The 12,745-nt window shown below is 41.5% G+C and overlaps 1 protein-coding gene across 5 annotated transcripts in view; it reads right to left on the bottom strand.

The window, feature by feature from the left end:
- ESRRG (estrogen related receptor gamma) overlaps positions 1-12,745 on the bottom strand; it is a 661,632-nt gene that overhangs the window by 183,849 nt on the left and 465,038 nt on the right. Inside the window, exon 2 of one of the 5 annotated variants that reach the window (XM_069233887.1) lies at positions 7,373-7,499. The exons of the other annotated variants lie outside the window; for them this stretch is intronic. Coding sequence (XP_069089988.1) covers positions 7,373-7,416 — 44 coding nt within the window. The 5' untranslated portion in view covers positions 7,417-7,499. The remainder of the gene's footprint in view (positions 1-7,372; positions 7,500-12,745) is intronic. 5 annotated transcript variants of the gene reach the window in all.

Raw genomic sequence — 12,745 nt, 5'->3', positions numbered from 1 at the left:
GGGGTTGATGGACTTGTTTTTAATCCAAATAGCCACCATCTTCCATCTGCCTGTCATGGGAGGACAGGACAAATTGGAATTTTCCTTTCATATTTCATAGAGTTGAACGAGAAAAACCTGGAAGCATGATAAGTGGTCCATTGAGTGGACGAATGGACAGGCGCTAGTAAAATGGGCAGAAATGAACAGCATTGTTTATACAGTAATGTGATTTACCTAGCAGCATGCAAGGACCTGCTGACAGAAAAGCTACACTTATGCTGCAGCAGCGTGGACATGTTCAGACACACTCAGAGTGAACTGTGATTCTGTTCATTGACATTTTTAAAAATATCACAGGCATGTGTAATTGTGTAGTGACTTGGTGTATCATAGCACACGTGTTTTCGAGCCCTATTATGTGTGATTACAGAGTATGTCAAAGTAATAAACTGATACACAGAAATTAGAAATTGACACTGGATAAGGAATAGCAGACCACTGTATTGTGCCAATATTCCTTCTTGCCATTGCCCCGCAGATCCCACTTAATGTACAATTTATCTCTGCTGACTCCATCTATTCCATGCTTCTAAGATTTAGACACCCACTTCTCCTTCACTGTGGTAGTTCCTTGAACTCCCACCCATCCAATGAGGAACGTCCATACTTTAGTCCTACATATGCCTATGGCAAGCTCTTTCTCACAATCTCATGGCCAGGGGTGTCCAACATCAGTCCTAGTGGCTGAATGCACGCCAGATGTTCATGGTATCATCATAACACACAGGGGAATACCCTTATAGGATATAGCCATAACATTCAATCAATATGTTGATAGTTATCACGAAAACATGGCATGTATCCGGCCACCCACATCTACAGTGGATTATCTTTACCGTGACTGCACACTCTTCTATTCTTCTTGCTCGTTAGAAGAAACGTGAGATGTTGCTCTTCCGACATGTTTCTACTAAGTGTCAGAGATACCTCAAACCACCCCAAAATAGACCAGGTCCCCTTCCAAATTTTAGAGCCTTGCTTTGTCAGAGCAACAAAGAAAATCCTGCCTGAACTAAATAATGGCCCCTTCCTACCAATGAAAGCCTTGGCCTAAGAGTAAGATCCCAACACCAGACAGAGTCTTGACCCCAGCTAAAGAGACTGCACTGGCATTAGTGATACTCAAACTATCTGAACATTAGATTCACTTTGTGCAACAGCGCCTCGGTGCAAAACTGCACAAATGTGGCCAAAAGGAGAAAGGCTGGTCTGTGTAAATCAAATAAATAATTAATAAATAAGTATATACGTGAAGTAACAGCTCTCAATAGGAAGCACCCATCCTTTGGTGATGAAATCTTCCCAAAACAGTACAATGTTGTGGTACATCATTGCTTTAGCTACGTTGACTCCTGATCAGTCGTACGTTCAATATGTCCAAATTGCGACTCATCGACAAAGCCAGTTGCTCTGCTACGTGGATGTTAATGAGCAGATGCGGTATTATGCTAAAACAGTGACGGTGCATTGAGGGAGAGTAAGAGGCGTAACCTTCCTGCTGTGATGTATAGAGTAGAAATAAAGCATTCTCCACACCTATTGTCTATTGCAAGGAATAGCCCTATCCAAGGAATAATTAAAAGATAAGAATCAAGTTAACATTGTTATGGTGCCTTGAAAGGAACCTCCTGTAAATGGAAGGGGGTAGTAGTTCAAATGCATTTTATTGACTGAAACAACTTGTCTGCCTCTCTACCCCTTGGAGGATTAAAAAAAAAGCATCCTGACTGCTGGCAGGAAAGGGCATGTGACCCACATTTTTTTAAATTTATGTTATATCTAGTCAGTCAATCAGCCTGTGTGGCAACCTAATGAATGCATCAGTCAAATCCATTCCACAGAGACACCCACAGGTTTCTCCCCAAACTGTCCTGAGGAAAAGAAAATGCAAAGAAATGTAACATAGTTAAAATTAACCCGCGAAAGATATCTAGGAAGACTCATCAGTTATTTCATTTAAAAGATCTTGATTTTCCCATCTGAACGATGGCAATCTATTTTATTACATATTCAGCAAATTTATAGCAACAAGATGCTCCCTTGACAAATTAACCACTTTCCAAGCATTTTATCATATAAATAAAAAAATCATCTCTAGAGGGGAAGTCTGCTCAGTCAGTGGATTTAACCCATCATCCAGGGAGCTTGCGTGAAAGAGATGGAACATATCTTTTTCTGAGTGAAGACAGCAAATGCTGATATCCTTTTGCACCCCCCACTCAAATACAGGCATACAGCCATGAACTGAGAGGAATGTAGGTGCTTTCTGAGAGGTGTGGTACTGCCTGAGTATGCGCTACCCACCGGCATGAGAGGTGTGCAACATTTTAGCCTAATTGTTTTGTACCAAGGGGGGCAGAGAGCTTGAATAGGTAGACTTTCAGTGCACTTGTCAAGCATATTTAACCTAATACAACACAGATCACACTGGGGACCAGATACACTAAGAGGCTGATTTAAGAGCCCCTAGCACCTCCTTGCACCACATTAGCAATATATTTTTTTACGCTAATGTGGCCCAACAACGCAAAAATCGCTGTGCCAGATTTACAAAGTGGTGCAATGGATGCAATGCACCACTTTGTAATACTTTGCGCTACATTATGCCTCTGCCAGGCATAATTTATGCAAAGGGGGCATTCCCCCACTAGGGGTCCTGAAAAAATGGCGCAAAGAAATCTCAGAGATTTCTTTGTGTCATTTTTTTTTTCAGCACTTTTAATGCCTGCTCCCATTATTTACAATGGGCCTCAATGGGCTTTGCAGGACTAGTGTCAACATTTTTAACAGTAGTCCTGCAAAGCTCCAAACTAGCGTCAACAATCTTGATGTTAGTTTCCCTAACTACTGCCATGATGCGCTGTATCCTATATACGGCACACACATGGTTACATTAGGGGGACCCTAAGGGGCGCAAGGAACGTGGAGCTGCTCACAGTGCAGCACCACTTTCCTTAAATCAAGAACTAAGGGTTTGCACTAGTGTTCACATGACACTAAGAGATGCAAAGTGTTGTTAAACATTGCCACCTGCTTCAAAGAGCAGTGATGGATGAACTTTCCCGATTAAATGCTATTTTACACTGAAAGGTGCTCTTTGCACTGAGCCCAACCCCCTTTGAACCATCACCTTCTCAACGTAAGCAAGGGAGCAAGTCTGGGTCGCGACAGTGCAAAAGACCTTAAATTTTGGTACAAAGACAAATTTACTACAATAGAGTGATCTGCTTTTTCCTCCAACTCCTAATGCCAAATAAAATCAGGCAGAAGTAAGGGTCAAGTGGTAGATCACCTGATATACCTAAGGGTAGCATGTGTGTTTTACCGTAAACATTGCACGTTGCCTGCCTCTCACAAACTTTGAAGCACTTGGGCTTTCCTCCAAACTATGCACCATGTAAATAATATCAGGTTGATTTGGAACACGGCACGTGTCCCACTGGCCCATCAGGCCGGTGGAATCCATAGACTCTGCTCGTTTGGGGAGGACCAACCGGTAAATTCAGACCTTAAAGCCTAGGAGGGGATCTCTGTGCATTCAGTGGAGTTACCAGGGTGGCAGCTCAATTGAAGGCAGTGGCTTTGGCCAAGCGGTGCAATATCTCATACATCAGATCAACTAAGGTTTACGTTTTGAAAAAAAAAAAACTCCCAAAGCAGGTGTTTGTGTGTTTTTTAAAGCATAAAGACCCAACTGCATTGATACTCCAGGAGGTTTCTCTCTGTGTTCTGGGGTCATTGTTGATTTTCCAACCCAGGACCACCACGCCTCACATGACAGTCCCAGACAGGGAAATCTAATGATGCTCACCGTGCCCTAAACAGCACATATTGACTCTCATTTCTCCAGGCAAAATAGTGTGGAGTAACTGTCACTCTGACCTGGTAATCTAGCGGTGGTCAGGCCGTCAGGGTGGAGGTGGGCTCTGGTGGCACCAGCTGAGCCAACACAACAGTGACCCAGGTGCTTCCCACACCTCTCAATGAGGTGGAGGAACCGAGAGATCAGTGGATGGGAGCTGTGCTGGTTTATCATGGTTCTTCAACTCTGCCAAACTTTAAATGATGCCTTGAGTCTTTTCTCAATAGCCTTGAACTGGACAAGAGAGACAACTAAACTGAGCAGAAGAAACTAAACACGCTTTAATGGTGACTTGTTACAGATACGCTTCTCGCTATTCGGCATATATAGACAGAAAAGAAAAATAACATTCAAGTATGCAAAACAGTAAACCTGATGATTAATCTGTCTGAGATTTAATTTATGTGGAGTTGAATTTGCATTGATTATAAAGCTAAATTTACCTACTAGTACTTTCCAAATTATATCTATTAACAGGCGAACATATTCTACGTTTGATAACTTCAACCATCTGTGATGAGCAATACAGTCAAAGAAAGCATACATCGAGATAAACTCTATAAATCTCTAATCGATAATCTACCTAGTAATTTATATATCGAACCTCTCATGCAAAGTAGCATCGAGGCACCATTAAAACATTCCACTGCACCCCTGAGAGAGATTAAATGAATATACACACACACACGTGCGCATGCGCATGATGTCCGCGCAGCCAGGCACACAGGACCATGCACTCCCAGAAACGCAGGTGAACCACAAAACATTACACACAAACACGTCACGCGGGAACACGTGCATACACGTGCAATCGTCGCATTTTTACCCATTCTTCTTCTCCGTCCCCTTTTTTGTTGTTTCGCGACCTAATAATTGCCAGAGCCCGCTTGTGAAGCGGAATGTTGTGTGATGGAGACTGCAGCGAGCTCGCGCCGCTGCCAGATGGACGCAGGCGTGCAGCAGGTGGCACAGATGGCAGCCCGCCCTGTCTGAGGCTGGCTGCCGCAGCCTCGCGCGCCTCTCCCTTCCAGGTATATCTCACCAACCTAGCAGAAAGCTGCGGGCGGGCAGAAAAGCCTTTACATGCCGCAGAATTAGTTAAATAAGCGGCCAGCTGCTTGCTTGGCTCATACAAAAAAAAAAAAAAACAACATGCAATTTACCCAAGGCCGCAGAAGGCCTTTTTTACAGACTCCTGAAAAAAAACACAGTCGTCTTTTATCCACAAACACTCTCACTGTAAATATAGTGCAGGGGGCACCTGGGTGTTTACACAATCGAGGTGTGATGAGTTTCTCTCACACAGCTGTTGTTTCTAAAGCTTCAGTGCTGAATGGTTAACCGTGCGATGCTGTCTGGTGTCTTGGGCGGGCCCTTGCCACTCCTAAACATTTTTTTATGATTGCAAATGTATTATTTCATTGGCATTCATTTTCTAAAGCAGACACACTCGTTTGTTAAAAATGTGCAATTGCGTTTAAGAAAGAAAGGACTATTGTGGCATTTTGGCAGGGGTTGCTTTGTGTTAACAGGTGGTCCTCATTAATGCTTCTAACCAGAAGGAACTATTTAAAGTATAGAATCAGAGTTTAACTTGTGAGTTTTATTTGAATCACCAAATGTACTGAGGAATATCTGGTCACTATACATTGTTTACTACATGGAAAGCTTTTCACACCTTAATGCACCAGGCTATAGAGTATTTGCTAAGGAGTGGTAAAGCATAAAGTTTGGTCAAACATTAACTATGCTCAGTTGATACAGCCCTGATTTTTAAAGGTATGGTGTCCATTAAATAAGAATTCTGAAAACTATGATTTCCACAAGACATCCGCATTCATAAAGATGGTGATGATGTCATAGCTATAAAAACAATTTGCTACACTTCAAATGCTGACCACCACTTGGTGCATGAGATGATATGCGCCTTATGACACAGTGTCCCTCATTCCAATTTAGGCTAAATAGGTGAGGTATTTACCACACATGGTAAATACTATTACTCTGGAGTGGCGCATTTGTCACGTCTGGTAAATACCCCCTAACCTGAATTTGTACTTGAAAATGAGTCATAGCATGGGGAATCGGTAGTTAACACACCAAATTCCTCATGTTTTGCTTAACTTACGAGACTTTCCCCCTAATAAATGTTGTTAGGTTTTACCTGCAGAACTTATAAAAGGAAAACTGCAAGGGTGTTATAATTATACTACATCTCGTAATTCCAAACCCTCTACAAACACGTTTGCATAGGGCTCCGAATTTGGCCCTGCATATGTAATCGGATTAAATATGGAGGTGAAACACTCAAAACACAGTATCTCTAGTGACTGATATACCCTCTCGCTGTATGAGGATCACCAACTGGTATAACTGACAGAATGGAGAATGTATCTAGCTGCATATTAACATTCACATGAGCATAGGATGCTCACAACGATTTTACTTTACAACACTGTCACGAAATAGTTTTTTTCAAAAACACAGTCTGGGAAACATAAGATGCCAAATTCTCAACCTCAAACATCATTCTACAAATATTTCAACCTGCATTAAATTCTTAAACCCGACCATTTACACTTTATATATATTTAGTGCAAGTGTTTGAGAGTGGGATCACATGCAGCATAAAACTGATGAAATATTAATATGAGGTCGAGATTATGGTAGTGTATTGGGTCATTGTTTGTGCAGTCTGTCTTCACATGATATCTACCATTCATGAATCCTCTAGGCTGAGAAGAATCTTAGCTGCTTCTACAAATGTGCTCCAAGGTACGATATGTTCCAATGTTGCACCTATAGAGGGGTGTTAGGGATGTGTTTCAAACTGTTAGGCGGCAGTTTCAACATACACCGTCTATTCCTTTCCAGGTAGTCATTACTGGTTGACTTAAAAGAAACCAAACCAGGCTAAGCTAGGATGAGGTCATGAAAGGTTATTGATAACAAATAACAAATGGAAAAAAACAAATATGTCAAAGTCTAGTCCTTGGTGCATTGTGTTTATGCAACAGTCTGTTTTTCTCATTCACTCTTGGTTTTAATGAAAATATATTCTAAGATAATTCATATCACAAATTGCCTTATTCCTAGACACAGTAATAACCAGGATTTGGGGTGTATATTTTCAACCCTCATTATTGTTGTGGAAGGCTAATGAGAGCAGGTGTATTGGTTGGATAGAACCCAAACCAAGATTGGCTTGGTAGAACACATCTGATGGATGGAACACATCCCAGGATGCTGAGTTACTTCTACTGGCTCACCATTGGTGGAACGACAAACAGATTTGACTGAGCTGCAAGCAGCGGAGTATTCAGACCTAAATGGTAAGTATTTTGAAAAAAAAATGTGTTTATTTTTTTTCCAAAGTACTTTGGTGATGATCTGTGAAATTAACAAGTTTTATAGTGGGATGTATTTATTATCACTGTTGCATAAAAATATAAATAAATAAAGTCTTACTTTATCCACTGATGAGATAAGTAGGACAACTCTCTGGCAGTCATCTCGTATTTAAATAGGGGATCCGACGAATTGCTCTAAAATTTTCTATAGCCGACCGGATTAATTGATCCTGACACTCTGAAAACTAAGAAAAAAAAGATTCATTCTGGGCTACCACGGCATGTTTTGCCACATAAGTGGATGGTGAGAGCATTTCTAAGGTATACAAGTATAACATTTCAGGAATTATATGGTTACTCCATGAGTGATTGCTAAGAAACAAAACTCTTAAGCAGTTTAAAAAAGAGCGAGACATTAAAGAAAGGGGATTCAATTATCCCTCAAGTAAATGCATTACGCAGAATACGGGTCAAAGGTTATACATGTTTATTTAAAAAGTGACAAAAATCGGGTGTTAACAGTCAATAACATTCAGAGCCAAAATATATCATCGATGACTGCTGAGTTAAGGTTCTAAGAGTCCGAACAACCTCGAGCATGTGTTCAGCGCGTCTGCAGATCTCACTTGTGTTCTGAGGCCTGGCGGGTTTATTCTAAGACAGGCATGTGCTTGCGAACAAATGCAGAAGCACACTGTACGCCCTTAAGCCGACATCTTTGAGGCGGAACGGATCTGTTTACATAGAGAATTGAAGTCTGTTTGGTAAACAAGGAGTGCGCAGCACTGGAATGAGTCGGGCCCCCGTGTCCTTTGAAGAGAGGGGGGCGCTTCTGTTTTTGGTGTACACCCTGGTTCAGTGTTAATCCTGTTTTATGTAGTTGACACCTGCTGCTGACTGGCTGCCTGCTGAAGGGTGGTGGTTTCTGCTGCCCTAAGCAACTGCTGAGGCGGGAGGGATAGTGACAGAGGAGACGGTGAGAGAGAGAAAGAGAGAGAGCACGAGACTGGGAAAAAAAACAGAAATGTACGGAGGGAGAACTTGAAAAAAAGGAAATAATTCTTCCAGAGGCACCGGAGCAAAACATTAATGTAGCCATTTTATCCAGCTATCCAATTTTTTTTTTTTCAATTATTCATAAATATGTTCACTTTCTTGTAATGCTTCACAGTGTACAGTCTTTTCAACGTTTCTGCGCTATCCTAAATAATCTTAATTATTTAGATGAAATATGCCAACTTTGGGCCTGACTCTTATTTGATTAAATTTACGTCTGTAAATTTACCTTTGTTTCCATTATTTTCATGGGATGTCTTGTCCCAAAGAAGACTAAGACATTAATTTGTCAGTGAAGTGCTCAAAAGTACCTTCGGATGCACTCTATTGTGGCGGGAAAAGCGAGAACACTGCTGGAGCAAGAACAGAAATGTTCTAGATCCAACTCTCCCTCTCCAAACTAGTTATAAGAAAAACAATCTGAGGCAATGCACGTATTTTAAAGCCCATAAACTGTACAATGAGCAAAACAGTTCCTACCGATGTGGAGATAATTGAATCATAGAGAGTAGTAAACACAGAAACCAGGGATCACGAAACTGGGGACTTCTTCAAGTATTGAGGTAACTATATACCTTTAGGAGTTAGTGTGGTAAAAAAAGGCAACAGAAACAATGGAATGTTTTGGACAGCCTCAAATAAACATAACATAGATTTACCCTGGGCTTTTCTTTTAACTGTTGGCAACTCTGAAATATCTCATCATGCCTCTGCACACACGAACAAATGACTTTCAATGTATCCGTTTCAAACAGTGTGCGGTTGTGATCCATCAGTGGTCTATTTCAGCACCAGATCTCAGATCCTTGTCTGATACACCTGCGCAGACACCTGATATTTTCCTTAAAAGGGCTGAGGTGGTATCTCCTGAGTAATTTTAAATCTACTAATATAAGTTTAGCATCCTACCAAATTAGATTGAAGGAGGAACAACAGCTCCTTCTTTCATACCACAGAACAGATGTGTTCCTTTGCCAACTTTATCTGCAAAACTGTTTCATGGAACAAAGGGCCCCCTGCAGTTTGAGGTCAACTAAGGAAGCCCTCCTAATCCCTCCTAAATATAAAAATGTTTAGGGGTCGTCAAACCCTGACAGCTAACGGTATGAACTCTCTGCCTTGTGGCTCTGCCATTAATACCTCCATCAGCTCCAACCATCTGCTCTTGGACTTATTGGCAAGTCATACAACACCCTTGTGTGTAGAAAGTTTAAAAAATCTGTGGAACTACACAATCGTCTGAAAAAGATAGGTTTGGGGCCGGGTTTCAGAACCACAATACCGTGCCCAATGCTGCCTTCATGGCTGAGAGGAATTTGTCTGCAGTTTCCCCTTAAGTTTGTCCTACAACAACCCTCTGTGTACAAAGTTTCTAAAATGTGTTGAACTGCACTATCATCGGAAAAAAGTTAGGGTTGCGGTCTGGTTTCCGAACAACAATACCGTGCTCAATGCTGCCTTCGTGGCTCAGAGGAATTTCTCTGCAGTTTCCCCTCAAGCTTAAATGGGTTGTTATGCAGGCTGGAGTTTTTGAGCAGAAAAAAACACCTTATAAAATGCAAAAAAGTTTATTTTATTAGGCGCCACAGTGTTTCCATTTCTATTTTTTTAAAACAAAATTGAAGACTATGTTAGGAAATATGAGGCCTAATCTTCCAGGAACTAGTCTGCGGAACACATTCAAGACAACCTGTAAGTCTGTGCAGCACATTTAAGGCCAGCAGAATCACATATAATGCTCTACATTTGGGTACCCCAAAATCCATGCAGAACAAACTCTGCTGAAAGCAGAGCACTATGAGGGAAAGCCGCTCTATGCCTTGACTCCCACAAGTTCAGGAAAAGCTCCACCATGATGTGTGCCTTCTCAGGAAAACACCTCAAAAATTGGAACTCCCTTCCAAAAAGTATAAACAGCCTCTATCACAATGTTCATGTCCAGACTCAAGCATCACCAACCGGCCAGCTAGTGAATGAATTAACTCTGACGTGAACTCTCCATTCGACAAAGAAAAGTCCAATTACGCTCCTGAAGGAATTGTTAGAAGGGCATGCATTACCTGCACTCTAATGTATATCTAACCATATATGTAAGAACAACTTGCTTTTGCCAACTTGCAGAGCCCTCTGATGCCCTTGATGAGGGTCAAGACGGTGTTATACAAAAATAATGCAATAAATAAACAACAAATCATTATGTGACCTACAATTCCCATCAAACTGCGTTGTTGTTTATTTTTGTCATGATTTTGTACGTATATATTTTGAAACTCTGGAAAATGAATTTACGAAACAGTGAGAGTTAATTTCTTCTTTAGTATGTCAGCTTCAGTAACAAAGTCATGCTTAATTTAAAATTCTATAGCAGCCTTGTTTGCATGTTAATACCTGATAAAAATGTACCAGTACCAAATAATTGTGATGAGTGCATTATGCTAACCTGGAGCACTTTTTATTTAGGACATTGCTACATTTGTCATCCGAGGAGGATCCACTACAAATAAAATGCAGTTTGGAACTTGTGTTTGGCCTTGGCTGATAGTGATAGTAAGTCACACAAAGAGCTGTATATTCATTCTTCTTTACTAAGAAGTACAGTGAATTGCAATTAGAGATGTTGTGTTCTTTGGTAAGGGGCATATATTTATTTCCCTGAAATTATGTTTTATTAGATATCACATTGCATTTCATCAAGATAGAAAGACAGTTCACAGTGCAAAATGTATGCTGTTTCATGGAAGCCATTTTGTTTACTTTTAAAAATAAAATAAAATGGCACTAGTGAGTTGTAAAACAATATTTTCTTGAAATAGAAGGAATGTGCTTTTGATATGAATTTTGACAAATCTCGCAAGTGGAGCTTTGAAAAATGAAGCAATTGAAATTGTAAGTTTAAAATATCTTGGTTGGCCAAAGGAAATTTTTGAAGGCAGCAATGACGAGTGGGAAGAAAGACATAGGGTGAAGAATGGCCATTTGGATAGATTAAAGGGATAGGATATTGGAAGTTACTTGTAGGTTACTTCTGTCGTTGGAAGGATTCTGAGAAACATAACATCAAGAGGTGTGCAGTCCATCCTTGCCTGGACTGCCCATTCACTTCAGCAGTAATCTAAATGTGTGTGTGTGACTCAACTGGAAAAGGTCTTTAAAAACAAGGGTTGCCTTTAGAAACTGGCAGGCGGCTTCTCACTGAGTGCTCAGTGGTCATGGGGAAAGAAAGTGGCGTGCTGTGTAGCCTCTGTCCCAGTTCACTCAGGGGGTGGGGCAAGTTGAATGCAAGACACTAAATGGCTTATATTACTGAGAGAAGGGCATGAATAGGGTCCCTTATTCATGGTTGTGCCTGAGTGGATCTCCTGAGATTGTGGACGGTGACAGCAATCGCTGTTGGCTTGAGGGTCCACTCGTGGGACTGGTGGTAAGACATGCTGATGTTACACGCCGTCTCAGCAAAGGGGACGTATTCTTGCTAATTCTCTGAAACGATCAGCATTTCTCTCACAAAACCTTTTACTGACATCCAGCTTACCATCTCTATAACAAAACCTACATCAATGAACCCAAGAGGCAGAACTGCTTTATTTAAAACAATGCACCATCAACAATGCAGCTGGTGATAATGTAGCTTGCGAATTTCTGCCTGCTTCATGGTGCGCAAGGCGGCCCAGTGGGACTCCAGATCAAAGAATGCCATTGATTCTTGCGTGTCGCCATGATCTCACAGAAGCAATCAATACCAATCCAAAATCAATCCATCCGCGCCCATGGTGTCATTTATCAAACTGGAAAAGTCCAAATTGTTTCTAGGTGTAAAAATTAGAAAAAGAGGAGATGAATTGAAAAGATCGAAAAAAGAAGTGTGAACTGTGTCCAATGTGTGGGGCGAATTAAACCAACGTGGACTATTAGATTTAAGGCACGCATAATACGTTATGCAAGAATAATGGCAAGTGTGTTTCCTCTAGGAAATAGGGGTATATGAGCAAGAGGCTGGTTGGGAGGTGGGGGGGAGGGGCTACGAGGAAGCACACTACGGTATTGTATTGCATTGTTGCCTGATGTTGTTTCTGTTCCAGAAAAGACTCGTGGAAACCACCCCCCACCCCAAAAACAAACGGCCCCACGGCCCCCAAGCGTCTGTGGCCTTTCCGTCTGCTAATGCACAGGCGTTAGCCTTTAATGATATTCCTGATAAGCTGGTGCCAGTGGAAGTGATTATTCTTTTCTGATTTTAAGCATATCAGCGTTTTGAAAAGCTCGTTTAATCTTATCAGGTGTGTGCGCAGCCCCGCTGCTGAAAGCAGTTTGCGCGAGCTGTCCTGCGTTCCACCGCAGATATCAGATAAACGCGACAAACCAATCGCGTGCGCACACAATCAGACGCGCGCTCCGGCTCGTGTGGCCTCCACGGCTTGCCGTAGGCCGCAGGTTC

This window comes from Pleurodeles waltl, chromosome 5, assembly GCF_031143425.1.
Source record: "Pleurodeles waltl isolate 20211129_DDA chromosome 5, aPleWal1.hap1.20221129, whole genome shotgun sequence".
NCBI classification, from domain to species: domain Eukaryota; kingdom Metazoa; phylum Chordata; class Amphibia; order Caudata; family Salamandridae; genus Pleurodeles; species Pleurodeles waltl.
This window is presented reverse-complemented; position numbering and strand designations above follow the sequence as displayed.